The sequence below is a fragment of the Euleptes europaea genome, chromosome 3 (assembly GCF_029931775.1).
Source record: "Euleptes europaea isolate rEulEur1 chromosome 3, rEulEur1.hap1, whole genome shotgun sequence".
Taxonomy (NCBI): Eukaryota; Metazoa; Chordata; class Lepidosauria; order Squamata; family Sphaerodactylidae; genus Euleptes; species Euleptes europaea.
The window spans coordinates 124,203,167-124,231,137 of record NC_079314.1 but is presented as its reverse complement, the minus strand read 5'-3'; the positions used below and the strand labels follow the sequence as shown (position 1 = coordinate 124,231,137).

The 27,971-nt window shown below is 54.4% G+C and overlaps 1 protein-coding gene across 1 annotated transcript; it reads right to left on the bottom strand.

Annotated features, from left to right (window-relative positions):
* Window positions 1–5,580: 5,580 nt before the first annotated feature.
* Window positions 5,581–23,673, bottom strand: RBM28 (RNA binding motif protein 28). The gene is made up of 19 exons (XM_056846674.1): window positions 23,532–23,673; window positions 21,104–21,256; window positions 20,245–20,342; window positions 19,721–19,796; window positions 19,112–19,204; window positions 18,497–18,571; window positions 16,002–16,134; window positions 15,301–15,473; window positions 14,719–14,800; window positions 14,304–14,413; window positions 13,944–14,017; window positions 13,649–13,787; window positions 12,216–12,280; window positions 9,636–9,794; window positions 8,725–8,874; window positions 7,908–7,982; window positions 6,556–6,782; window positions 5,852–5,951; window positions 5,581–5,721 (listed from the first exon to the last, which is right to left on the bottom strand). Exons 1-19 carry the CDS (start codon window positions 23,671–23,673, stop codon window positions 5,581–5,583), a joined length of 2,265 nt encoding a protein of 754 aa, XP_056702652.1.
* Between the last annotated feature and the right edge of the window lie 4,298 nt (window positions 23,674–27,971).

The window sequence follows — 27,971 nt, the reverse complement described above, 5'->3', positions numbered from 1 at the left end:
AAAAACAAAAACTGGGAGCGCCCAAAGAACCAGAAACAACGGGTTGAAATTAAATCAAAGGAGTTTCTGTCTAGACATTAGGAAGAATTTTCTAACAGTTAGGGCAGTTCCTCAGTGGAGCAGGCTTCCTCGGGAGGTGGAGGGCTCTCCTTCCCTGGAGGTTTTAAATAAGAGGTTAGATGGCCATCTGTCAGCAATGCTGATTCTATGACCTTAGGCAGCTCATGAGAGGGAAGGCACCTTGGCCATCTTCTGGGCATGGAGTAGGGGGTCACCGGGAGTGTGGGAGGGGAGGCAGTTGTGAATTTCCTGCATTGTGCAGGGGGTTGGACTAGGTGACCCTGGTGGTCCCTTCCAACTCTATGATTCTATGAACTGGGGGGGGGGGACACGTAGTCCTCCTCCCCACTCTCCGTCAGAAGGCTGGGCGGCTCTCTCCAGGACACGGGGAGGGACAAATTGGAATCTTGGGTGGGAGGAGAAATGAACATGGTCTTCCTACGCCTGGGAATGCCCCTTCCCAGCAAGCTGTGGGAAATACTCGTGCGTAAGCGGTGTGCAAGAGAGCAGCGTGCCAAATGGGGGCCGGCCAGCCCCGACAATGACTTGGCCCTCCGTCACTTCTCCAGGCCGTCACTTCTCAGCTGCTGCTCCTGGAGTCATTAAATGCAGACGGACCGCCAAGCCCAGGCCTTCTCGGAAGGGGAGAGGCCGACAGCCCAGCGGGCCCGAGGGACAGGAGAGGCAGTGAAAGCCCCACTGGGAGCCCGCTCAGAGAGAGAGAGAGAGAGCCAAGAGACACGAGCCAACTGGACTGGCCCGCTGGCTTGCTGGGCTGGAAGCGGCCTTTCGGAAGCGGCTGCCCTGCTATCAGTCACACAGAGGAAGGCAGCCAGGAAGCCATTTAGGGTTGCCAACCTCCAGGTGGGGCCTAGAGATCTTCTAGAAGAAGAGTTAGTGTTTATATGCCTTTCTCTACCACTTAAGAGACTCAAAACGGCTTACAATCACCTTCCCTTCCCCTCCCAACAGACACCCTGTGAGGTACGTGGGGTTGAGAAAGGTCTGTGACTAGCCCAAGGTCACCCAGCTGGCTTCATGTGTAGGAGCGGGGTAACAAATCCAGTTCACCAGATTAGCCTCCACCGCTCATGCGGAGAGAGTGGGGGAATCAAACCCGGTTCTCGATCAGACTCCACCGCTCCAAACCACCACTCTTAACCACTACACCACACTGGCTCTAGAATTACAACTGGTCTCCAGTCAACAGATATCGGTTCCCCTGGTGAAAATGCCTCCTCTCAAGGTGGACTCCATGGCATTATACCTCATGGAGGTCCCTCCCCTCCTCAGGCTGCACCCAAATATCTCCAGTCATTTCCCACCTGGAGTTGGCAACCCTAGATTAGAGCAGACTTGGGGGCAAGCATTTGCAGGGGGAAGAGTGGGGCTCACTTTTTTCATACAGCAGAAGAGAAAGCAAAATCACCAAGGGGAAAACCTTACTTCCGGCTGGTGGGTGCTTGAAACATTTGCTTAGCAATCTCGGAGCTGACTCAGAAGGGAACATTTTGCTCCAAGTTCTATCTGATCGGGGGTTTGTTTCTTTGGAGAGGACGGCACATTGCGAGAGAGCGGTGCCAATCTGAGGTCAGGAACACCAGGAGGGGTCAAAGATGCAGACAAAGAGAAACAGGGAGAACTTTCTCCTACATTCACCGTCCCATCCACCAACCACGCCTGGTAATTGTACAAGCCTGTTTCAAAACAAATCTGGTTTTGGACTTCCTGGAGGTGCACAGACATTTGTCTATGGTAATTTCCCGAGCAAGTGGTGTGTCAGTCAACTGTATTCAGGCAGTCACCGAAAATGGCTTTAGGGGGAAAGGTGGAGAGAGCGGCTCACTTCCAGAACCTGGAAAAGAGAAGGGATGTTCCAGGACTGCTGCAGCAGCTTTTCTTGGGTCAGCCTTTGAATCAAGGGGGTGGTTTTTAAATACTACTTTAGTCTGGAAATTGTTGCTTTAAGCTGTCAGTCTGCTTTTATGGTCTGGGTTCTTATGCTGCACTTGGCTTTTAAATGCTGGATTTAAATTAATACTGAATTTTTTGTTTTCATAATTTTTTATTTTGTCAGCTGCCTCAGGAAGGTTCCTAGAGAGGCAGCACAAACATTTTCTAAATAAATAAATCTAAGACAAATATTTAGGATACTGGCTGAGGAGGAGGAAGTATTTCTGATAAAAGGAAGTATTTCTTCACACAAGGCATAGTTAAATTGTGGAACTCCCTGCCCCAGGATGTGGTAATGGCTACCAACTTGGAAGGCTATAAGAGGGGAGTGGACATGTTCATGGAGGAGAGGGCTATCCACGGCTACTAGTTAAAATGGCTACTAGTCATGATGCATACCTATTCTCTCCGGGATCAGAGCATGCTGAATATATTAGGTGCTGAGGAACACAGGCAGGATGGTGCTGCTGCAGTTGTCTTGCTTGTGGGCTTCCTAGAGGCCCCTGGTTGGCCCCTGTGTGAACAGACTGCTGGACTTGACGGGCCTTGGTCTGATCCAGCAGGGCTTATGTTCTTATGAGGTCCCTCCCCCCTCCCTCTTGCTGAGTTTCATATTCCACTTCTTTATATCACTGTAGATCAGTACTACTTTTTAAAAAATTATTTACTTCATTTGTAGTCTACATTTCTTGCTGAAACTCATATAGAGTATGAAGCAGTCAAACAGCAGAGAACTCCCGTTTACAGTGCAGTAGAATTAAGATCCCAGCACTGGACAACAGTGCAAACAAACAAAAACAGTTCGAAGTGGGTCATAATCCCATAATGCAGAAGGTGAGTAACCCAAAGGCAGAAGACAATGCAGTAACGGGATGGGGATACATACTAAATAATAGAATCAGAAGGGACTGCCAGGGTCAGCTAGTCCAACCCCCTGCACAATGCAGGAAATTCACAACTACCTCCCCCCCACCGTGACCCCCATGCCGAGAAGATGGCCAAGATGCCCCTCCCTCTCATGATCTGCCCAAGGTCACAGAATCAGCATTGCTAAACGCTTTAGATTTAATTTCAACCCGTTGGTTCTGGTCCGACCTTCTGGAGCAACAGAAAACAACTCGGCACCCTCCTCTATATGACAGCCCTTCAAGTACTTGAAGATGGTTATCATGTCCCCTCTGAATCTTCTCCGCAGGCTAAACATACCCAGCTCGTTCAACCTTTCCTCATAGGACTTGGTCTCCAGACCCCTCACCATCTTTGTTGCCCTCCTCTGGACACGTTCCAGCTTGTCCACATCTTTCTTAAATTGCGGTGCCCAAAACTGAACACGATACTCTAGGTGAGGTATAAACAGAGCAAAGTGATACCATCACTTCACGTGATCTGGACACTATATTTCTGTTGATACAGGTCAAAATTGCATTTGCCTTTTTAGCTACCGCATCACACTGCTGACTCATGTTCAGTGTATGTTCTACTAAGACCACTAGATCCTTTTCGCACGTACTACTGCCAAGACAAGTCTCCCCCATTCTATAATTATGCATTTGATTTTTCCTACCTAAATGTAGAACTTTACATTTATCTTTGTTGAAATGCATTGTATTAGTTTATTAAAAAGTTGCATTACAGTTCTGAAATGTTGTATGGCTTTACCGTTTGATAGGACGTGTGGGTTTTTGTTTGTTGTTTTTTTTTTGAATTTGTGGGGTTTTTTTAAATGTAAGAGTAAATTTTCGAGTGGAATTTTTCAATTTCCAAAAAAAACCCCAGAGTATAATCCTATTCCCCTACAAATTGATCTCCCAGACTGTTCCATTATACTGCAGGTCTGATCCCTTTATAAAAAATGACCTCCTGAACATTTCTCCGGAATGCTAGACGTGTGGGGGCCTTCCTGAGCATCTCAGGCAAGCAGTTACACAAGGTAGGGGGCCACCACAGAGAAGCTGTATGAAGAACAGTTGCTGCTCTTACCCATTTGTAGGTGACACCTTCAGCAGGCTTTGTTCACCTGAGCGAAGCTGTCATGTGAACAGCCCAGTGGTCCCACAGACACTGGAGGCTTAGTAGATTATAACCAGAACCCTGAACAGGACCCAGTGACTGACTGGTGATCAGCGGAGTATTTGTGGGGTGGGCGTAATGTGCTTGTTCCACCTAGTACTGGATAGTAACCAGACAGTGGCATTCCGTACCAACTGGAGTTTTCACGTTGACCTGAAGGGTAGAACCATGTAGAGCATGTTACAGTAGTCCAGCTTTAACTCAACCATAACATGGGTCCATGTGGCCAGATCAACTGGGTCAAGACAGGGCGATCTCTTCAGAGCTAAGTGAAGCTGGCAGGATGACTTTTTGTAGCTGGGTCAACATGCTTCTCTAGCAATGAAGCTGGATTCCGCAGGACTGTTAACTGAGTCAGCGAGTATCCACTGGGCCCATCGAAAGTGGGAAGCACCATGATCTTAAAGACCTCAGCCTTCCCAACCCACACTGGTTCAGGATCTCATCATTTCTCAGATCTCTCGGGTCTGAGGTGCAGCCCTGTATACCTGCCTCTGTCAATATGGGCAGCCACCAGAAGCGCTCTGGATCCTCATTCATTTAAACCTCCTTTTCTGGTAACTAAGATCGACACCGACTACATCTACTAGTCAATATGGCCCCACCAATGGATACTTAGATCTATAGATTCGGGCCATGGAGACAGAAAGATTTTTATAGCAAACTTGTGGGACCCCAAATGAAATAAATGCCACAATCCAAGGGTGAATATGTTCAGTTTTTGTAACAAAAGAATTGAATAGCTTCCGTAATCCCCACCAGAAACTGACTGTTTATGGCTTCCTCCTATTGCTAGAACTAGTCAAAATGGGAGATTCTTTGGAGAAGGGTTAATTGGGAAATGGTAATGAAATACCATCTGAGTGGGAAATGTCTCTGATTGCTTTGGGACTTGGCAGGTAGAAGAGGGGAAAATATGGAGCAATTAAAGATCTAATCCTGGAATGCATTTCTCTCTGAAGCAGGGGCAGAGACCCCCTCCACGCAGGGACTGGACTCCGACCCTCTGCGGAGCGCACGGACCCCAGCCCTGCTGCAGTGGCGACCGGCCACGTGGCCCGGTTCCCGTGGCCCCAGCTCTAGAGCCAGACCTCAAAGGAGGGCAGAAGAGGGCACAACGGTGAGACACTCCCCCCCCACACCTGAGCTTAGCACCACCCTCCTCCTGCTGACCAAAGCAAGGGGGGCCCACAGGCCTCCCCAGGATGCGGCCCCTTGGTTGGAACAGGGCAGCCAGCCGTTGCAGAGACCAGCAGCGGCCCCGGGAGGCTGGGGCCCGCCTTATTGCCAAAGGAGCCTCCCTGCCCGTGAGGCGCTGCACGCAGGGCACCGGCCTGTCCACACAGAGGACTCCAAGGACAGCGGCTCTAAGAAAGAGAGTTGTATTCAAATGACGGTACCGGGCCAGCAGTCTCTGTGGGGGCCCCCTCCACTCGCAGCGCTGAACAGTCCAGGGTGGCCCCAGAAGGGAGGGGCTGCCCACTCCTTCTGAGCCACTCAGCTCTCGAACCACTTGCCCCGTTTGGCTGGCAGAGCGCTCTTGCCGGCGCCCAGAATCTTGCGCTTGTACTGCTCCACCAGCTGTTCGAAGCGGGCCTCGGCTCGGCGGCCTCCCCCCCGCCGCTGCTTCTTGGGCGCCTGCAGGAGGAGAAGCACAGGGGCTCCAAACGGTTCCACATCCTGGGGGGGTGGGGTGGGACACAGGATGGAAAAGGGCCCCCGGCACCTCTTGGGAGGGCGGGGGCCGGAGGGTCAGTCGCCAACTCACCTGCTTGGGCACCCCGCGGGGCTTCTCCTGCCTCGGTGGGTTGCTTGGAGCCGGCAGCTTCTTGGCAGAGGGCAGTTTCACCTTGCCCTTGTCACGCTTCCTGACAGGAGAAGGGCAAGACAGAGAGGGTGTGCGTGGTCTGTCCAGTCAGGGGGAGACAGAGCCAACGTCCCTGCACACCAGGCCTGTCCTCTGCCAGCGCCCCCCCCCCCCCCCGCTGCCTGGGCAACCTAGCAGGGAAGCTGAACAAGCTGTGTGGGGGTGGGGAGTATGATGTTAGGGGCTCCTTGACAGGCTCGGCCTCCCCCCACCGGTGGATCTGGCCAGAGTCTCTGCCTGCCTCCACTAAGCAAGGCTCCAGCTGCCCCTCCACACACACCCCCACACACACAATCTGGCTCTGTGCCAGGCACTGTACAGAACACAGCAGCTGCCCCTCCACACTAGGGGTCTTTATGACAGCGGTGGGGAAGGGGCTAAAGAGGAGAGGTGGGAGCAGAGTTGATGCCAGACAGGAGGGTCTTTGGGAGAGGTCTGGAAGGTGAAAAGGGAGTCAGAAGGAATGTGGAGGGGGGGGGGAGTTGAGGGAAACTGGTGGGGGGGACGAGAAGGAGGAGATCAACCGAGATGGCACAGAGCAGGCCGGGAGGGCAGCAGCAGCAGCAGAGAACCTGCCCTGCTGGGCTGGCGCATCCCCTTCCTACCTGATCTTGGGACCTCGGTGGGAAGGCAGAGCCAGGACCTTGCGACGCTTCTTGCCGCCGGGCAGCTCCACGTGCTCCACCTCCGCCTGGGTCTGGAAACCAGACCAGGGGATGGAGCCCCCAGCAGGGCCCGCCTGTGGGGCCGGGGTGCCCCCGCGCCTCTTGGCAGGTTTCCCGGGTGAGTCCTTGGGCGCTCCCCTGGCTTTGGGATCCGAGGGCTGCTTCTGCTCCTGGGCTCCCAGGGCTGCCTTGGCAGGGGCCCCCGCCTTGGGGGTGCTGGCCTTCGGCCCCTCAGAGGACTGCTTCTGCCTCAGCTTTTGCTGCACAAGAGATGAATCACAGAATCAAAGAGTTGGAAGGAACCACCAGGGTCATCTAGTCCAACCCCCTGCACAATGCAGGAAATTCACAACTACCTCCCCCCCACACCCCCAGTGACCCCCTACTCCATGCCCAGAAGATGAACACATGAAAACATGAAGCTGCCTTCTACTGAATCAGACCCTTGGTCCATCATAGTCAGTATTGTCTGCTCAGACCAGCAGCGGCTCTCCAGGGTCTCAGGCAGAGGTCTTTCACATCACCTACTACCTGGGCCTTTTAACTGGAGATGCCGGGGATTGAACCTGGGACCTTCTGCATGCCAAGGAGATGTTCTGCCACTCAGCCATGGCCCCTCCCCTTATGACAAAACAAAAAGGATGTTTGTCCCAATGCCATTAGGTAGGGGAGGGAGGGAGAAAGACAGAGAGCGAGAGAGAAAGAGAAAGAGAAAAAGAAAGGGAGGGAGGGAGGGGTGGCCCAGGAAATGGGTCACCTCATACTGCCCCACCCCCTTGAGGCACAGGTCAGCCAGGAGGGCAAATTCAGTGCCAGGAACAGCCCCATTCTCCAGTGGGCTCGCAGGCAGCAGCCAAAGGCGGTGTGTGCCAGGGGAAGGGACGGGAGCATCCACACAGAGCCTCGGGCCCTTGGGGGCTCCAACCAGCACGTGACTTGGGTGGGGGAGGGGCTTCTGAGCCCAGCCCAAGTAGTGCCCATTTCCACAGGCACAAGGAGCAGAATTGTCGGGGGTGGGTGTGTGTTTTTTTGTCCACATGCAGGCTGAGATGTCCGGGAACTAAACTGCAGACTTGCAAGGGTGCACATGAGACACGGAGCACCGACACAATCTCCAGAGAGCTCAGCTCTGCTGGCATGCCAGGGCAGGGTAGCCAACGCCTCAGACCTTTGTCAGACACAAGACACAAGCAAGAGGGGTCTGTGCTCTTGTGGGGGGGAATACTGAGCCCCCCTTCCCCCGGGAGCTACCCGGCAATGGAGGGACCTCCCCCCCGACTACCACCTCTTACCAGGCTGTGTTGCGCTCGCTGCTCCTTCAGCTTCAGCTTCCGCCGGTCCTCCAGGGAGAACTCCACGATGGGCCTCTGTGGGAGAACAAGGCCGGGCCTCAGAGCTGCACTCCTGGCCAGAAGAGCCGACTCGCCCATGGGGACGTCAGCCCGCCACTCTGGCCAGCTCGGGCTGCCTCTCCCCCAGCAGGAGCCGGAGCTGCCCTGCACACTTCACGGGAGGCACTCCTGCCCTGGGGAGGGAGGGAGCCACGCCAGCCCACCCTTCAAGCGCTTGGGGGGACGGGGACGTGCGTCACAACCCCCGCCTTTCTCAGCTTCTTCCTGGGGTTCAGGGAACTGGCAGATGCTTTTGGAAAAAACTTTCTCCCCCTCTCCCAAAGTGCTAAAACTGGGGCACTGAGCTCACCCCAATGAAACAGCGGCATATTCAGGGCAGCCCAGGTGACAGTTTTTCATACAAAATGTTAATAACCTATGGGATTCACTGCATCAGGAAGTAAAAGGCACCCACCGAGATGGATTAGACCACTAAGGGGGAAGAGGTCCACCAAAGGCTACTAGCCACATTACCTAAATAAAACCTCCATATTCAGAGGCAGCATACCCCTGAGAACCAAAGCCATTTGGGGAAGCAGCACCAGGAGCTGGTATGGGAGACTTCTGGGGCACCTGGCTGGGGCTCAGCAGGAAACAGGACGCCGGGCTAGATGGGCCCATTCTTGGTCTGAGCCAGAGAGGCTCCTAACCATCATCCTACACAGACACCTGTCTATCGATACAAGACCCATTTGGAAGGAACTGGGGGGGCACGCACCTTCTGGTCCCCGAAGAGCTGGGGGTTGTTGTTGACCCGGCGCAGGGCTGCCAGCGCCTGCTCGTGCTCCTGGAACTCCACAAAGGCGTAGCCGAGGGACTGGCCCCGGCCCTTCCCTGCAGGGGCCTTCCGGTCCCGCATCACCCGGCACTGTGGAGGGAGAAAAGAAGAAGCTGCTGGGGGGAGTGGAGGGGGGGGAAGAGAGAGCCCCCTCTCCCCATGGCCGCGGAAGGAGGGGCAGGCTGGAGACAAAGGCTGGAGGCTGAGAAGGTGGGGGGGGGTCCGGGGCAGCCCCTCCTCTCCCACAAACCGGAATGGCCACCTGGCAAGGAGGGTGCGGAAGCACAGGCGATGGCACAGTCTTGCAACCCTGAGCTCACACAGAAGGGGCAGCCCTGGCTAGATGGGTGAAGGCCCGGGGGGAAAAAACCCAGAAAATGTAGAGAAAGTTTTTATCTGAGGCTTTTCCTTTTTTTTCCAGTTTTTCCAGTAGAAAATTTGGGAAGTACTACAAAAACCTCCTGTAAAATATTTTCTCTTTTCAAAGGAGTAAAATGCTTTTAAAGACCCTTGTCAGGGAGCTTCATGGGTAAGGCCAGCTTGGAACCCCCCCATGCACACACACAGAGCCCCTTGCATTTCTCCAGACTTTCCAAATTCCTTCCTAGGCAGTGGAAACAGATGCCCAAGGAAGGAGATTCTGTGAACGAAGACTCTTCCCCTCGGAGCGGAGCGGATTGGCAGCCCTCACCTGCAACTCTACCTACAGCCAGGAGGTGTCACTGCTGGGCCTCACAGGTAGAGGCAGAGAACTGGCTCTCCTCAGCACTGATTTTGGGGAGGGGGGAGAGAAAGGGAGGGAGGGGGCAGTGGAAGGCTGGGGCTCCCACAAGGAGGAGGAGGTGACTCACCTCCTTGACCCGCACGGCGGGGATTCCATCAACGGCCTGCAGCATCAGCTTCCGGAGCCGGGCATCGTCCACACTCTTGGGCAGGTTGTGGACACAGAGCCGGGTGCGAGAGACGAAGATGTTCTGATCCTTCAGCTTCTGGTGCTTCAGCTCCTCAAACTGGAGAGGGGAGAAGGCAGTCACGGGTGCGCAGGGCAGAGGAGAGCGGAAGGAGGCATCTGACAGGGAGTCAGGAGGGCCCAGGGGCCGCCATACGCCCAGGTGCAGAACCTGAGGAACCACCTCAAGCACAGGGGATGAAGGTGGAGGCCCAGAGGCCAGGACCCAGTTAAGGTGTCACAGGGCCCCAGGGTAGGACAGCAAACATGGCCGACTCTTAAAAAACTCCACCAAGAAATTGTGCATCCCCTGGTGATAAGAAGGGAAGCACATAAATAACTAAATAAACAATACACAACCTGTCACTAAAACTGGGAAGTGCCTAATATCAAGGCCATCTTTTAGAAACGGCTGCACAGGGAATCTGCACTCGGACTTCCAAAAAGGTTCTGATGAAGTCCCCCACCAAAGGCTCCCGCAGAAGCTCAGCTGTCAGGGGGAGGGGGCAGGGGTCCTCGTGCAGCGGAGAAAAGGAAGAAACGTTCTTGCGACGCAGGGAAGCTGGCACCAGTAATCTCAACCCAGACAGGGGATCCTACAGGGACCTGTGTTAGATGGAAGGGGTTCTTCTAAAAAGACCCTGAATGTTCAAAAATGACACTACAGGAGAAGGGGCAAAATGGCCAAATCTACAGATGACACCCAAATATTCAGAATGATGCAAACAAAGGCCAGATAGCGAGGATCTGTCTCCAGATAGGGCGAGTGGGAAACAACACGGCAAGTGAGGGTCAAAATTATCAAATAAAAGCCATCAGAGTGAAATGCCCTCACTTTAAGCACGGGGCTGACCAGCTCTGAACTGGAAGAGACCCAGCCAGGAATGAGGCTGTGGGGTCCGTGAAAACATCGACTCTGTGGGTGGCAAATTGCTTAAAAGCAAATTCGGCATCAAGGGACTCCTAGGAAAGGGCCTGAAAATAAACTGGCCGGACCCCAAAGTCAACGGCACAGCCGCGATTGGAATACCATGTACCATTCGGGTCATCAGTGTCAGAAAAGGCACCATGATGCTACCCAAAACGAGTGCCTTCCAAAAGGACATGTGCCATCCCGCAGCCCTGCATGGAAATCCAGCCTAGCAGAGGGACCAGAGGCCTGAAATGCCCCTCGCCCTCCTTGGTCCTGGATATTTTTTAACCTCCAGCCTGAGGCCACCTTCGGGAGAACTAAAAATCCTACCCACTCTCTGGAGTTATTAATGGGCCCTGTTAAAAGGCATTGCAAGGGCTGTCCACATGAACAACATGAACCTGCCTTCTACTGAATCAGACCCTTGGACCATCAAAGACAGTATTGTCTACTCAGGCCAGCAGCGGCTCTCCAGGGTCTCAGGCAGAAAAGGGTCTTTCCCATCACCTACTTGCCTAGTCCCTTTAACTGGAGATGCTGGGGATTGAACCTATGACCTTCTGCATGCCAAGCAGATGTTCTCTCACTGAGCCACAGCCCCTCCCTGTCCTTTTGTTTCTCTTAGGGGAAACTCTGAAGCTATCGTCGAAGGCTTTCACGGTCAGAGTTCATTGGTTCTTGTGAATTATCCGGGCTGTGTGACCGTGGTCTTGGTATTTTCTTTCCTGACGTTTCGCCAGCAGCTGTGGCAGGCATCTTCAGAGGAGTAACACTGAAGGACAGTGTCTCACTCAGAGTCTCTCAGAGACACTGTCCTTCAGTGTTACTCCTCTGAAGATGCCTGCCACAGCTGCTGGCGAAACGTCAGGAAAGAAAATACCAAGACCACGGTTACACAGCCCGGATAACCCACAAGAACCAATAAACTCTGAAGCATTTGGGCCACTTTAAGCTTAGAGAAAAATATGACTCAGGAGGGACATGACAACCATCTGTAAAGTTAAGCACAGGCTGGAGAAAGTTGGGGTGGGGGGGAGAGAGAGATTTTCTCCCTCTCCTGAAATACTGAGTCACAGAGGCCCCCAATGAAACTGATGGGCAGTAGATTCAAGAAAAATAAAATGAAGTGGTTCTCCACTCAAAAGAATAAGCAACGTATGGAATTCGTAGGCTGACATTGAAAGGGGAGGAAATCAATGCAGGGAGGACAGCCCCATCCATGGCTATTGGCTAGGACGACTAAGTGGAGCTCTTGGGATACCACTGCCAAGGGGGGGGGGGCAGACCGGGCCTCTGAGCTCCTCTTGTAGCATCTGGTCAGCCACTGCGGGCAACAGAAGGAGGGACTCCACCGTCTGTTCCAGCTGGGCCTCTCTGGATGGTCTATTGGGCTTTTCCTCGCTTCCTGGTCAGAATTGGATCCTGGACCCTCAGCACTGCAGGGTGCTTCAGAGGGGCTGGATCAGGCCTGCTGGGGAGCAAGCAGCCCGCCCCCTCCCCGCCACGTGCAGAGCCCTCCGTGCTGGCCCAGTGCTTTGAGAGTCAGGCTGGCCCGTGCCCGCTACTTACCCAGGCCCGCTTGGCTAAATCGGCTGCACTCACGCCCTCTGCCGCCTTGGTGCCCGCCCGGATCACTGTGGAGCAAAACAACGGGGGTTGGCTGCAAGCATGAAGAGGCCGGCCCAAAATGGGAAGGGGGGAGGAGTCACCCTTCACCTTTTGAGCCCCTTCCTCCTTTTCTTCCAATCCTCTCTAGGAGATCCCCAACTCGTGAGCAGCCGATTCTGCCCCCACCCAAGCGAGCCAAAGCCTGCTTGTTTCACAGGGACTTTAGTGACCCCTCCTGGATTCACTTCACCCTCCAAAGGACAACCCAAACTTCGCTTTTTAAAAAAATGCAACAGCACTATCCAAAAAAATCCCAACGTTCTTTGCCTCTGAGGAGGAAGAAGAGTTGGCTTTTATATGAAGACTTTCTCTACCACTTAAGGGACACTCAAACCGGCTTACAATCCCCTTCCCTTCCCCTCCACACAACAGACACCCTGTGAGGTAGGTGGGGCTGAGAGAGCCCTAAGAGAGCTGTGACTAGCCCAAGGTCACCCAGCTGGCTTCGTATGTAGGAGTGAGAAAACCAACTTGGTTCACCAGATTAGCCTCCGCCGCTCTTATGGAGGAGTGGGGAATCAAACCCGGTTCTCCAGATTAGAGTCCACTGCTCCAAACCACCTCCATACCACAATTCAGAAGCTGCTCCTAAGAGAAGCATAGCTGGGGGAGGGCAGGGTATACATTGAGTAAAATAAATAAAATAAGGGGGGAAGAGGTTTCTGCTTGCTGTCTAAACACAGCAGGGTTGCCAACCTCCGGAAGGGACCGGGAGCTCTCCCAAAATAAGAACTGATCTCCAAACTACAGCATTTCATTCCCCTTTGCGTGGCTGGAAGTGAGAGGAGCAAACCAACCAACCACAGGATGACTAGGCGAAGACTGGCCAGCTGGCATCCAACGGGACTGCCTCCAGGGGCTTTGTTGAATGGTCTGCCCCTGTGTCCCCCCCAGTGGTGCTGATGCCGGAAGCAGTGGGGGCGGAAGGCTATAAAGCCTGCCATGGCAAGTTGGAGGAGGGGGCAGGCTAGCCCCCTTGTGTTTGGATTAAAAAGAAAAAGAAATCCTTCACCTTTGCTTTTTATGTGAGCAGGGGGGCAGAAATAGAAACTGCTTTGACTGAGAGACCCCCCCTTCCGGTTCCTTCCCTTCCCCTCTTGCTGCAGGTTCACACCACCCACCCAGCTCGCCACCTGTCCTCAAATGCCCCAGAAAGGCAGCAGCAGCCACTTGCAGTGGTCAGCCTCAGTTGTAGAGGCCACATTCTCAGGAGCAGGAGGCTGGAGGGCAGCTGGGCCGGCCCCCCAATGCCACTCTCCCAGCTGGTGCCCAGGAGGCACAGGCAGGACCTCCCTGGAGCCCCACACGTGAATGCCAACACGCAACCCACTCACAGCCTTCACGTGCCAGGTAGAGGTTCCGGGTGCCGGTGGGCTTCTTCTTCGCTGCCTTGCTCCGCAGCTGCTGGGCTTCCTCGCGGCTGACGGCCAGGTCCACCCGCAGGCGACGGCCCCCGAGGTGCAGCCCTCCCCCCTGCCAGGCAAGGAGGAGAGACGGGGAGTGACGCACGGCGACGGGGCAGCCTGGAGAGGAAGGGGCAGCCAGCCCCTGCCGGCCCCAAGGGGTGGTGGTGGTGTGTGGGAGGGGGACTGTGCTTCCCTTCCCGTGCTGCCCCACAACCGTCCTTACCTCGCTTGCATCCTCAGCAGCCTGAAGACATTTCTGGGCAGTCTCCTGAGTCAGGAACTGGGCGAAGGCGCAGCCTGCCGAGGGAGTGAGGCAGAGTCAGGGCCCAAGGCTAACCACCTGCAGGCCCAGGGGAACCTTCGCTCGGACCCCTTCGGACATTCCTGCAGTCCCACAAGGCAGGCGGGGGCTATTCCTGCTCCGCCAGTGAGTGCAGCCTCAGCCAGGACTTGCCCTAAGCCACGCTGTGAGGCCGAGGCAAAGGTGGGACTTGAACCCCTGATCCACCCAACGCCCTGGCTGCTGTGTCAAGCTGACTCAACAACAGGCTACCCAACGCCCCCTCCAGCAGAGGCCCGCTACCTTTGGAGTGCTCCGTGTCTGGATGCAGCACGATGCGCACGTACTTCAGGTCCCCAAACTGCTCCAGCAGCTCCCCCAGCTCCTCCTCTTCCGAGTCGAAGGACAGGTTCCTGGGGGCAAGCAAAGCCCACATGCTAGATCCAGGGGCAGCAGCAGGCACATCTGGAGCCCCGCCCCCAGCAGGACTACCCGAAAGGCCCTCTCCGCAAGGCTTCTTCCCCTCCGGCACCGACTGGGCCCACTGGCTGATCCCTCTGGAGCACCGCAGGCAGACACCAAAGCAGCCTCCCTCTCTCCCCACCCCCACCGCTGGGCTCAATCCACCCCAGGCAGTTCCTTACCCCCTCGGAGTTCTGCGGCAGCGCCTGGCCCCCTCTCTTCTGAGACAGAGGCAAGCCTGAGGCCTCAAACCCACCTGATGAAGATGGTTTTTCCTTCAGAAACGTCCGACTGGCGCTGCTGCCTCTTCTTTGCCTTGGAGGGGGCCTCCTCAGAGCCTGGCAGGAGAGAAGACGGAACACCCCCTTACGTGAACCGAACGGGCCTTCTGGGGTCACCTCTCAAGGCAGTGAACAAGCAACACACCAACTGTGGGAGCAGCTTCTTCTGGGCCCGCAGGGCAAGACCGTGCACCAAGGAAGAGCAGGTCAGAGACACGAGCCCCCCCCCCCCCCCCCATGAACTGCCCTGGACCCTAGCATCAGCCTGCTGCTGCAGTCCCTCCCCGACCAGCTTTCCCAAACAGCCCTTGAGGCAGCCGACAAGTGGAGAGAAGACTTCTTGATCTGTGGCTCTCAGCTGTGAGGGCTACGTGGAACCTCCACCCTCTGCAAGCCACCTGCTGGGTGTAAGACTCCGGGGGGACGAGGACTGCTGCCCTCCAGCACCAGGGGCCTTGTGGAGCATCTTGTGGAGATGCTGCTGGGCAGGCGGGCCTGTGGCTGGAAGGCGCAAAACTTTCCCAGCATCCTTGCCCAGAGTGCCCACTGAAGCCAACCTCTTCCCCCTTCCTCAGCATCTCCGTCTTCTTCCTCCTCTTCACTGTCGCCTGCCTCTTCATCAGAGCTCCCTGCAGGGCCCGGCTCCTCTTCCTCCTCCTCTGAGCTCTCTGGCCTGCTAGTCGGCTCTTCCTCCTCACTCTCCACTGGAGGGATTTGGCATTCGAAGTATCTGCATGGAGGGGGAAGAGAAAATGTGAGCTGAGACCACCATGATTGCTATGAGTCTGCAGGGAGCATCTCGTTGGTTTTTTTGCATATGCTGACTTTCTCCGCCACTTAAGGAAGAATCAAACCAGCTTCCAATCACCTCCCTTTCCCCTCCCCACAACAGACACCCTGTGAGGTAGGTGGAGCCAAGAGAGTGTGACTAGCCCAAGGTCACCCAGCTGGCTTCATGTAGAGGAGTGGGGAAACAAATCCAGTTCACCAGATTAGCCTCCGCCGCTCATGTGGAGGAGTGGAGGAATCAAACCCGGTTCTCCAGATCAGAGTCCACTGCTCCAAACCACCGCTCTTAACCACTACACCACGTTGGCTCTCTAGAAGACTCTGGCTTTTGTCTTGCATGTTCTCGATGCTTCCCCAGTCTGGGCCACGGGAGAAGGCCAAACACAGTTTTGCAGACACCCACTTTCACAAAGCCAGATCTTGTTCTGTCTAGGGCTCGTGGCTGCACACAAATGCTCTGCCTCCTCACCTGCCCTGCCTCGCTGACTCAGTTGACGCCGCTCTTTCTTCCTCTTCCTCCTCCTCTGCTTCACTGCCGCCACCACCCTTGTCACTGCCTGTGTCCTCTTGCACGGTCTCAGTGATTTTTTTATGCGGTGTCCCTTGGGGGAGAAGGTCACAAGGACATGTGGGCAAGAGGTTCCCCTGGCTGCCCTCAACCCACCCATAGGAGCTCACATGAACACATGAAGCTGCCTTCTACTGAATCAGACCCCCCTCGGTCCATCAAAGTCAGTATTGTCTACTCAGACCGGCAGCAGCTCTCCAGGGTCTCAGGCAGGGGTCTTTCACATCACCTGCATGCCTGGTCTCTTTAACTGGAGATGCCACTGGGGATTGAATCTGGGACCTTCTGCACACCAAGCAGGTGCTCTGCCACTGAGCCACAGCCCCTCTCCATGGCTCTCCAGGGTCTCAGGCAGAGATATTTCACATCACCTACTTGCCTGGTCCCTTTAACTGGAGATGCCGAGGATTGAACCTGGGACCTTCTGCATGCCAAGCAGATGCTCTGCCACTGAGCCACAGCACCTCCCCCTAAACTGTATCATTTCTTGACATTCCCTTTTATTATTGTGAATGAATCTGATAACCTTCCACGCAGGAAGGTTTTCCACCCTCCCTAGTGTCAAAACCTTGGCTGTAAACTCCTCAGGGAAGACCTGCCTCCTTGTACTCAGTAGAAGTGCCACGGCCCTCTGATGGTGCTATGGACATGAACAGCAATGTAAGAGGCCCCTTGCCTGTAGCAGCAGATAAGCCATAAGGGAAGCCCTGAGACGAAAGTCTTGCCTCTGCGTGCTCTAGAACGCCTCCTCTAGATCCCCTGGAAAGCTCAGCACTCTGGCAGAGACTGGGCATCTCACACAACAGAAGAGGAGAGCCAGTCCCCCGCACAGCCCACAAAAAATCAAGCACAGGATTGAGCGAAAAACACAAAGGTATTGCCGCTGATCGATACATCAACACGCAATCGATTGAATCAATGTCACGTACACAAAATGCTGAAACATAAACAAGACGTTGGATGAAGCCTTTGTTTCAAATCCACATCAAAACTTCATGAAGCACTTCACTGTAGGACCTGAACTGCCATTTCCAGCCCCTGCAGGTCCATTCAAACCCAAACACCTGAAGCAGAGGTGCTCCGGGATGCCTGGCCTAGGGACAAAGTCTCCAAGGCTGGCTGACCTGGATTCGAGTCCAGCAGCACCTTAGAGACCAACGTTTTTGGGGTATAAGCTTATGAGAGTCAAAGTTCCCTTCATCAGATACTAAGGTTGGTTTAAACATTCAGACTTGGAAGTTGGCACTTAACAGAGTCAGGTGCACCTGGTGTGTTCATTTGGATGGAGACGCAGCTGCTGGCCACAGCAATTCATGAAGCTCTTTAGAGAAATCTGAAGGATATCTGAAACAAGCGCCTGATCTGGAATCTTTATGTTTTAACAATCTGCACGTGCGACACCGATTCGACAGACTGTATGCTGCTGTGTTTGTCACTGGCAGTGCATGAGTAAATTTTCTCTCGGCCCTTTGCCAACTTTCCCTGCACGACTGGCCACCTGCTCTTTGCTGAGGTGATTACATGCCACCCCAAGAAAGGCTAGAGGAACTTGGGGAGGGGCTGTGGCTCAGTGGTAGAGCATCTGCTTGGCAAGCAGAAGGTCCCAGGTTCAATCCCCGACATCTCCAGTAAAAGGGACCAGGCAAGTAGGTGATGTGAAAGACCCCTACCTGAGACCTTGGAGAGCTGCTGCCGGTCTGAGTAGACAAGACTGACTTTGATGGACCGAGGATCTGATTCAGTAGAATCACAAAATCACACAAGGTTGGAAGAGACCACAAGGGCCATCCAGTCCAACCCCCTGCCATGCAGGATCCCACAATCAAAGCGCTCCCGTGTTATCAGGCAGCTTCATGTGTTAGAATCATAGAATAGAATCACAGAATAGAATCACAGAGTTGGAAGGGACCACCAGGGTCATCAAGTCCAACCCCCTTTGCTGACTTTTCCTGCATGACTGGCCACCTGCCTTTTGCTGAAGTGATTACCCCAAAGAACGGGTCCCCAGCGGCCACACAATGGACACAAAGCAGAGGCCACGTGTCTGGCCTCAGAGCCAGGACTGGGGCTGCAGCCAGAACCCTTTGGGTCCCGAGGACAGGAGCAGCACCCCACAATGGGGGCTTCTGATGCTTCGCACCGCTGGGGCTCATCCGCTGTACAGTTTGGGCCAGGAGGGGCCGGGAAAAGAGCCTCTTCATTCGGCAGGGGAGAGTCCCCGGGGCCATTCTCCCATCTGCTCTGTCATCTCCCCGATTCAGGGGCGCGGCCAGACCACCCAAGCCATGCAAGAGCCAAATGCCATCAAGGGCCTGCCTCTACCCATCGTGAGTTGATCCCCAGAGGGGGCAGCAGGATTCACGCCCAATGTTAGCACCATCCGCAGAGCCACTCACCAGGATGCGAAGCTGCAGCCTGCACAGCCTGGTACTTCTCCCGGGGCACGGCCCAGTCCACGGCCACCGGGCGCTCTGAAGGAGAAAAGGAAAACAGCGGAGGTGGGCATGACACCGGGGCACGGGCACAGGTTGTGAGCCAGAGGCCCGCTGTGCAAAGGGGCAGGAGAGGAAGGGAGGTCAGCCAGGCCTTTCACCAGCCACTGCCTCCAAAGAGGGTCGTTTCCTGGTCCTCTTAAGCATTAAAAGTTGGTTCAGTGGCAGGTAGCAGAAGGTCAGACTCAATGGACAGTTCTCGCAATGGAAGGAAGGGAGCAGGGGGGTCCCACAAGGGTTGGCATTGGGGGCTGCGCTATTTGATTTGTTTACAAATGATCTGGAACTGGGGGCGAGCAGTGTAGTAGCCAAGTTTACAGATGACACAAGATGATTCAAGATGGTGTAAACAAAAATGGACCGTGAAGAGCTTCAAGCAATCTCTCTTGATCAGGTCAGTGAGCAACGACATGGCAAATGAGAGGAGGGACTCGGGGTCAGGAAGCCAGAAGGGCTCAGTTCTGAGCATGGGCAGAGGACCCTGCAATTTCCACCCCCTCAGAAACCATCTGGGCTCACCCTTAATCTCCTTCATGTTCATTCCCTTCAGAGCCTTCCCCGCTTCCAGGACATTCCTAAACTGCACAAAGGCAAAACCCCGCATTTTCCCATCTGAAAGAGAGAGAGAGAGAGACAGACAGACGTCAGGACCGTGCTCAGTGCCTGCCTCAGTCGCCAACCCCGTGGCCGGCAGGTGGGATGACCCCTGTTTGCACACAGCCATTCTTTGGCCTAGACTAGCAGCCTCACACTGGGTTCGGGGGAGCTGATCCAGAGGTGGGAATGAGTCGAGAGAAGCGACCACCTCAGCTGATGAGGAGCTCTTTCCTCCCCTCGCTGCTTGCCTTGAAAGATACGAGCACGCAAGAAGAGCAGGGCTGTTGCCTCCCGTCTGTGGAGCTTGCAACACCAAAGGGTGACAGCCACCACAACCCACGCATGATTCCAGATCCTCGGTACAAGCACTTGCGTGTCTTAAACATGCCGGGATCCCTTGCCCAGACCCAAAGCAATTCCTGTATCAAGGGCAGCTCAGCTTTAGCTAAGTCAGCAACCATCTCAGGATAGCCCCCCCCCCCAGCCAAACTAGATTGTGTGAACAAGACTGAGCTTGCTGCATGGTACTACCTGGCTTCTTGGGGAGAGACATTTCCAGGACTGTGCCGAATGGCGCAAACGCTGCCTTCAGGTCCTCTTCCGTGCACTGAGGGGAGCAGAAGAGAGACCAGGAGCAATAGGCGGCACCACCCACAGCCCCACTCCTCTGGTTGCCTGAGCCCAGCAGCGGCATCTGGGAGCTCCTGAACAGAAATCTCCACAGGGGCTCCTCCTGCTGCCTCTGGAGCCCTTCAGTTGACTGACTGATTATAATACCCACCGGAACCCGCCCAGATAACACCTCGCTTCCACAGGGACCCCCATAAAAAAGCAAGGAATCATCAAGCTCCACTCCTGCACTCCATCGCACATGAACACGCATGAAGCTGCCTCCAGGGTCTGAACCTGGGACCTCCTGCTCTGCCACTGAGGCACGGCCCCTCCTCAATCAGCCATCTGTACTGCGGGCTACAGAAAATGAAATGGGGCATCTCAGAAGCAGAGCCCCACATCTATCTGACTCACCCATAAGGACCCCCCCCCCCAGTCAATACCTTAAAGCTCAGGTTGCGAATGATCAGTCGGGCCTTTTTGGAAACTCCTCTGGTCTTTTTTGGCTTCTCCTTCTGGGGGGCCTCAGCAGCATCTGAAACTGAAAAGCTGCCATAGAAAACATAGCAGGGGCCAGCGGCACACAAAAAGCATTTTGCCCCCTCGGCTGAGGAGACAGGCAAATGTCTCCAACAGCTTGGCTGGAACGATGGAGACACAGAGAGACGGCTGGAACTGCCTCAACTTGCCAGCACCACTGGAAGGGGGAAGCAGGTGGCTGGAGACGAGGCCAGGACCAGCTTCCGTTTGTGTGTAGGCAGAAAATCTACATGCCATTCGCAGTTTCACCAGCCCTCCCATTCTCCCCCCCAATAGGACCTGGGACTTTAACTACACCTTGATGCCCAGGATGGAGCTGAAGCCACAAGGGAACACCTTTTCCCCACAAGACATTCTGGACAAGTTCACTGGGACCCTCCCCCAAACTGGAAGAAAATTACAGTGTCCCTGAACAGCTTGATCTGTTGCTGAAGCACAGTTACAACCAGGGTGCCATGCTTGATATTTTGCCCAGTGAGCTCCCAGTCCTTCAAATCACTGCTTCCTGTCCTTTCCTCAACACCATCCCTTCTCCTTCATAAAAACCCATCAGAATATCTTGAAATTGCCCATGCAGCGCAAGGCGAATCAGAGTCCACCTCCTGGGCCACAAACAGCATCTGAGGCCCGGGAACCACAAAAGCTAGCACTGAGGTTGCTTGCAGGTGAGCATCTGCTTTCCCCCACCTGACTGCAGGTGCAGAAAGGCACAAATTCCACACCTCCTCCTCCCCCATCCCACACACAGGCCCCTCAACTCACCCCCTTTCTTCTTCTCTTTTTGCCTTGCCTTCGGCTTTGCAAGAATCGCGCTGATCTTCTGGCCCGCAAAGGTGGTGATCTCTCGGATGGCTCTCTGAGCGTCCTCGGCCAGGGAGAAGGTGATAAAGCCAAAGCCACGACAGGACTCGCCACCTGGTTGAGGGAACAACAGTTAGCAGGAGGTATGAAGTGAGAGGTGGGAGGGGAAAGATCCCAGTGAAAAGAACTAAAGGGGGGAATGGACACTGGGTCAAGACAGGACAGGGGAGACCAGAGCCAAACCCCTCCTCCACCACCACTGATTTTACAACAGTTATATCCAGTCCTCCTGCTGAACAAGATCAACCCCCAAGGGAGCTTCAGCAGAAATCTAAATGACAACAACAACAATAAAACAATCAACAACAAAGCAAGAAACACAAAAGGGTAAGTCATCACAGCACCAAGTAAAATCAGCAGCAGCCTGGAAACAATTTGCTACAAAGATACAGAAAACAAAATAAAAAAGCCAGGAAGCAGGTGATAAAGCCCAACGGAGTTAAGGGATAAAGCCACCAGAAGCTTTCTGGGCCAAGGCAGGCCATCGACAGCAGTCAGAAGTAAGAGGGCCTGGTGAACTGCCAGGGCAGGGAGCACCATAAAGGCCCCGAAAAGGCCCCGCTCTGTGCAAATGGCTCTCGGAAGGCATTCAGACCAGGATGCCAGGCAACAGCCTGAGCTCCAGTGAGCTGAGGCCATTCTTCAAGGACTCCAGCCAGAGCCTCTGCTCAAGCCGGCTGAAGCCACTGAGACTTCCACTCTCGAAGGCAAAACCATGCCAAGCATATGCCACAGCAGTCTAGTTTCAGTGGGGTTCAGACAGACGCTGCTCTGACCAGATTAGCTCAGCCAGCTCAGCTGCAAAAGATGGACTCACTGAAGGAGGTCAACATTCTCCTGGACACCTTCAGTGTAACTCCAATTTGGTAACTGAACCAGAGTAGGGCTGTTTTGGGTGGGTGGGGGTTTCTGGAGCATCAGCACAACATTGTCACCCAATTGAACACTTCCCATATTTCCCCCCATTTACTGAAATCCATCCCAAAACTGGTTTGAAACAATATGGAAACACTGTAATCAAAGTGCACCCAGATGCCATGTAAACAGAAAGATGTGCATTTTTAAAGATCCCACCCATATTCCTTGCCACAGCCCCCTACCACCTTAAAAAAGAAACCCTGACAACTGACATATCACTAATGATTTATCTATCTGTTTCCAACTTTAGTTTTTTTTAAAGTAAATACGTAGCCCTTTTGGTTGCAGACATACATCTTCCCTCTTATATCTATGCAACAAAAAGGACTAGAAACTTTAAAAAAAGATTAAAAACGGAATTCAGAAGATCTACTGCACAGATCATTATAAACTATATATCAGCTGACAGTTCATTTTAAGCCCAAGAAAGCTGTCAATGTCTGGGGATGGGGACTGAGGCAAGGAAAGTGCAGGGAAAACTTCTGTGTGGATGCTCCGTTGCCACCATTTATGTTTCTGCCTGGTCCTAGAAATGAAAGCTAGGTGCAGAATCGTGGCCATATGGAAGCCGCCTCTGCATCAGCAGGGCAGCTCCCCTTTGGTGGAGGGGGACTGGGACTGGGGCGTCCCTACCTGCTGCTAATGCGAGACTCCAGCAGGTTCTCTCGAGACAGAGGAAGCCATGCAATTTTTTATTTCAGATAGGGTTGCCAACCTCCAGCTGGGGCCTGGAGTTCTCCCAGAATTGCGACCGATCTCCAGATGACTGGGACCAGTTTACGTGGAGAAAATGGGTGGACTCTGAGGCATCATACCCCACTGGGGAGGGACCGTGGCTCAGTGGCAGAGAATCTGCTTGGCATGCAGAAGGTCCCAGGTTCAGTCCCCATTATTTCAAGTTAAAAGGACCAGGCAAGCAGGTGATGCGAAAGACCCTTTTCTGCCCGAGACCCTGGAGAGCCGCTGCCGGTCTGAGTAGACAATACCGACCTTGATGGTCTGATTCAGTAGAAGGCAGCTTCATGTGTTCATAAGATTCACAGAGTTCATTTGTTCATAGAGTTGGGAGGGACCCCCAGGGCCATCTAGTCCAACCCCCCCCCCGGCACAATGCAGGGAATTCCCAACTACCTCCCCACCCCCACCCCAGTGACCCCCTACTCCCCGCCCAGAAGACGGCCAGGATGCCTCCCCGCCCCACTCCCAAACCTCCAGGAATTCCCCAGCCCAAAGCTGGCAACCCTGGCTTCAGACGAGAGAGGGGGGGAGGCAGGCCTACAGCAGGCGCCCCCCTCTCGCCCAGCCGGGGGGGGGAGAGGGAGAGGGGGAGGGGGGGAGAGGGAGAGGGGGGAAGAGGGGGAGGGGGGAGAGGGAGGGAGGGAGAGGGAGCCCAGCCCGCCCCCCGCCTCACCGCGCTCCGTGACGGCCACCGCCCGCCGCACCGGCCCCGCACGCCCGAACTCGCGCTCCAGGTCCGGCCCGCGGGCCGAGGCGGGCAGGCCGCGCACCAGCACCGTCCGCGACGGGCCCCGCGCCCCCTCCGCCGCCGCCATGGCCACCAGCCGGCCCCTCGCCCGCCCGCTCGCTCGCTCGCCCGCTCGCCCACCAGGCCCGCCGGGCTCCTCACGCGGCCACGGGCGGCGCCATCTTGGCCCCGGCCGGAAGTGCGAGCGTCGCCCTCGGGTTCCGGCCGGAAGTGCGAGCCGCGCTCTCGGGTTCCGCCTGGCCACGGGGGGGGCGGGGCCGGCAGGGCTGTCAGTCAAGGGCGCAGCCCGCCCCAGCAGCTGGAGGGCGTTGTGCGCATGCCCAGAGGCGGCATTTCCACCCCCCCCTCTCTTCCCCCTTTCTGGTAAGCATTTTGCCCATGCTCAGAGGTGCTGCGTGGACCAGTTGCCTTCAGCCAAGTTTGGGGAGGGGGCCGCCCTGGGAAGGGTACAAGCCTTACTGACTAGTGATTAGGGTTGCCAACCTCCAGGCACTAGCTGGAGATCTCCTGCTTTCACAACTGACCTCCAGCCATGAGAGATCAGTTCCCCTGGAGAAAATGGCCGCTTTGGCAATTGGACTCTATGGCATTGAAGCCCCTCCCCTCCCCAAACCCCACCCTCCTCAGGCTCCACCCCCAAAACCTCCTGGCAAAGAGGGACCGGCGACCCTACTAGTCAACACTAGTGATTTAAACCGTGACACTCTAGTCTTACTGACTCGTGATTTAAATAAGCAGCACCTCTCAAGCCAATGCTCTCCTCACACAGACTTCCAAGAGAACCAGATGTTTTAATGTTTCGTGGGGACTGAAACCCTGCATCTGGGGACTGGCCGGCCATCGTGCACCCTTTGCAAAAGAGGGGAGGTGTCAAGGCGGTGCGTCCTTCCTGAGCTGCAGAGGGAGACAAGTTTTGACCCCTTTGAACAACGCCTGCAAAAGACGGGAGAGTTCTTCACCTGCGTTCAGTCGAGGAGGCATCAAGCAAAGGAGGGAACCCGCTCTTGCTGATTCTGTGACCTTAGGCCACTGGTTCCCAACCAGGGGTCCATGGACCCCCAGGGGTCCTTGAGAACTAAATTAAGGTCCGCGAAACAAAGTTATAAACCCATAATAAATTAATATTTTCAATTAAAAGTTCTCTATTATAAAAATATATTCAAATATTATTCTAAGTTTAATGTTTAACTAACAGTTATGATTAAACTTTATTTTCAAATTCTCGGAATTTCTATTTTGAACCTTGGGGTCCCTGCACCGAACAAAAAAGTCCTAGTGGTCCCTGGTCAAAAAAAGGCTGGGAACCACTGCCTTAGGCGGATGATGAGAGGGAGGGCACCTTGGCCGTCTTCTGGTCACTGGGGGAGGTAGTTGTGGATTCCCTGCATTGTGCAGGGGGGCGTTGGACTTGATGGCCCTGGGGGTCCCTTCCCACTCTAGGATTCTGTTATTCTTGGCCAACTCAAGGGGAGTGGGAGACAGGGGAAATCAAACATCTCAGTAGGTTTTCTAGCCACACAGATGCTTTGGCCTGGCTTTAAAATGGAGTTGGAGTAACTTTGCCGGTCAAAATGGCAGACGCGGATGGCTGGGTTCCCTCCTGCTGCAAAAGCCACCCTCCTGTCTCATCGCACTGGGAAAGGGGGATTTCTGTTTCAGCATCTTCTCTGAGCCCCGGAAAAAAGGCTCCCTGCATCTCGACTCCTCTTGGATCCTATTTCCCATTTGTCCTTGCAGCTGCTGCGCCTGGCACAATCCTGCCTCGTCTGGCACGGGGCTCTTTGCCAGACAAGATGCCCGCTGCACCTTGTTTGCCTAGGAGAGGCTCAAAGCAGACTGAGCAGACACTTGAGAGTCTGCAGGTGGAGGAGCTACCTCCCCTCCCCAATATCTCTGGGAGCAAAACAGGTGCGCCAGCTTCAAGACCAGCCTGCTCTCTGTTACATTGCTCTTCTACTCGCAGAAGCCAAAAACGTGATGACCTCCGCCCACCGTGGCTGGAGACATTGCTCTCCATCATAGAATCATACAGTTGGAAGGGACCACCGGGGTCATCTAGCCCAACCCCCTGCACAATGCAGGAAATTCACAACTACCTCCCCCCCACACACCCTTGGCGACCCCTACTCCATGCCAAGATGCCCTCCCTCCATGCCAAGATGCCCTCCCTCTCATGAACTGCCTAAGGTCCTGACCCCTCCTGGCTCTGCCTGCCTCCTCGTTCTGCTGCTCACCTGGCAAAGACTTGCTTTGCAGAGTCCTCCTTGCAAGACTGTTTTGAGGGTAAACTGGAGGTCCGGGTGCATTGCAACTGCCCAAAAACTTTGGATGGGAAAGAAGATTGATTTGATCTGTAGTCCTTGCCAGGCCAGAGCACATTGGAAGAGGGGGGCTCCTTCTGACAGCAGCCTTTGCATCCAGAAGAGGGCAGCACCGCCCAGTTGCTAGGCAACCACCGGACAGGCCTCCCTCCTGCCATCCCTCTCTGGGCTTGTGTGTTTTTGTGTGCACCTCACCTCACCTGCACGCACACACGCACACCGGGATGGAACTGCAGAGTCCTCCATGAGAAGAAGACCTTGGCTGCCACTGGGGCTTGGACTCCACCTGCGGCTGGGGCAACGGAGCGGCCGTTATTGCAACCGACGTTTCTCAGCGATGTGCTTTCTCATCCCAGACTAGGGTTGCCGGGTCCCTCTTCGCCATCAGTGGGAGGTTTTTGGGGTGGAAACTGAGGAGGGAGGGGCTTGGAGAGGGGAGGGGCTTCAATGCCATAGAGTCCAATTGCCAAAGCAGCCATTTTCTCCAAGGGAATTGATCAGTTGTAATAACAGGAGATCTCCAGCTAGTACCTAGAAGTTGGCAACCCTATTTTGGATTCCTAAGAACCTGGAAGAGCCCTGTGAGATCAGACCACCATGGGTTAGGGTTGCCAGGTCCCTCTTTGCCACTGGCGGGAGGTTTTTGGGGTGGAACCTGGAGAGGGCGGGCTTTGGGGAGGCGAGGGACTTCAATGCCATAGAGTCCAATTGCCAAAGCGGCCATTTTTCTCCAGGGGAACTGATCTCTATCGGCTGGAGATCAGTTGTAATAGCAGGAGATCTCCAGCTAGTACCTGGAGGTTGGCAACCCTAGCCATGGGTCCATCTAGTACAGCATCCTCTCTCACACAGTATCCTGTTGTTGTTAACAAGATTTTTTACCCTAGCTTTCTGCCCCCATAAGGCCACCAAGGGGGCTAACAAATTAAAAATACAAACCAAAATCTCACCTTAAAAACCACGGCAGGCCAGCTGCAACAGGGCAGAGAGGCCAAGGCTAGGGCACACTACTGACTGGCCAGCGCATCTAACGTAATGAACCCCTTCTCCCTAAACCATATTTTTTCAAAGTAATAAAGCAACAACTGGGCTCTTGACTGTCAACTGGCTTCCAGCGTTTTAGAGTGTTTTACTTCTTCATGGAGGGAGCTTTGAAAGGAGGTTTGTCAGGGGAACTCTCAGAGTAGCCTAGGAAGGAAACGTCAGCAATGGATCACAGCACTGTGGCTAGTGAGGGAGCCGAGGCAGTAACATGCAAGGTCTGTGGCATGTTTGTCTTTTTACCTGAGGGTAACATTAATTACATTTGCAGCAAGTGTAAGTTGGTAGCCCTGCTGGAGGAGAAGATACAGGGTCTTGAGGCACGCTTGTCCACACTCCATTTTTAAAGCAAGGTGAAGAGTTCATGGACAGAACTCATGAAGCTCTCTTTAGCGAGCAACAGGAGCAGGAGAGTAAGGAATCTGAACAAGTGGAGGTACAAGCAGCACAGGAGGAGGATGCATGGAGGAATGTGGCCCACAGGAGTAAGAAAATCAGGACACATCCTGATCCTCTCTTGCTCAGCAATCGGTTCCAGGATCTCCCAATAGATACTGATTCTGGACCACTGGAACAAGGGCTATCCCCCCAAAGCGTGGAAGAAATTCCTCAGGCTCCTGCGCATGAGAGGACTCGATCTTCCGCCCCACAATTTAGGAAGAGGCGTGTTCTCATAATTGGGGATTCCCTCCTGAGAGAGGTAGAGTCTAAAGTATGCCGACCTGACTTGTTGTCCCGAGAGGTCTGCTGTTTACCAGGTGCACGCATCCAGGATGTGACGGAAAGGGTAGGAAGACTCATCAAGCCCACAGATTATTACCCTTTCTTACTTGTTCATGTGGGAACAAATGATATTGCCCGGCACAGCCCAGAACGAATTAAAAGAGACTACATGGCTCTGGGTGAGAAGGTGAAGGACTTGGGGGCGCAGGTTGCGTTTTCGTCAGTTCTGCCTGTTGAAGGTCGTGGCTTAGGAAGGAAAAGACGAATACTCCAAATTAAT

Coding starts and splice junctions, on each gene's coding strand:
- RBM28 (XM_056846674.1), bottom strand. CDS start 23,673: ATGGCGGCGGCGGAGGGGGCGCGGGGCCCGTCGCGGACGGTGCTGGTG. Junction 19,205..19,720: donor GTCTCTCCCCAAGAAGCCAG/GTAGTACCATGC, acceptor TCTCTCTTTCAG/ATGGGAAAATGCGGGGTTTT. Junction 13,788..13,943: donor CTGCTGAGGATGCAAGCGAG/GTAAGGACGGTT, acceptor CTTGCCTGGCAG/GGGGGAGGGCTGCACCTCGG.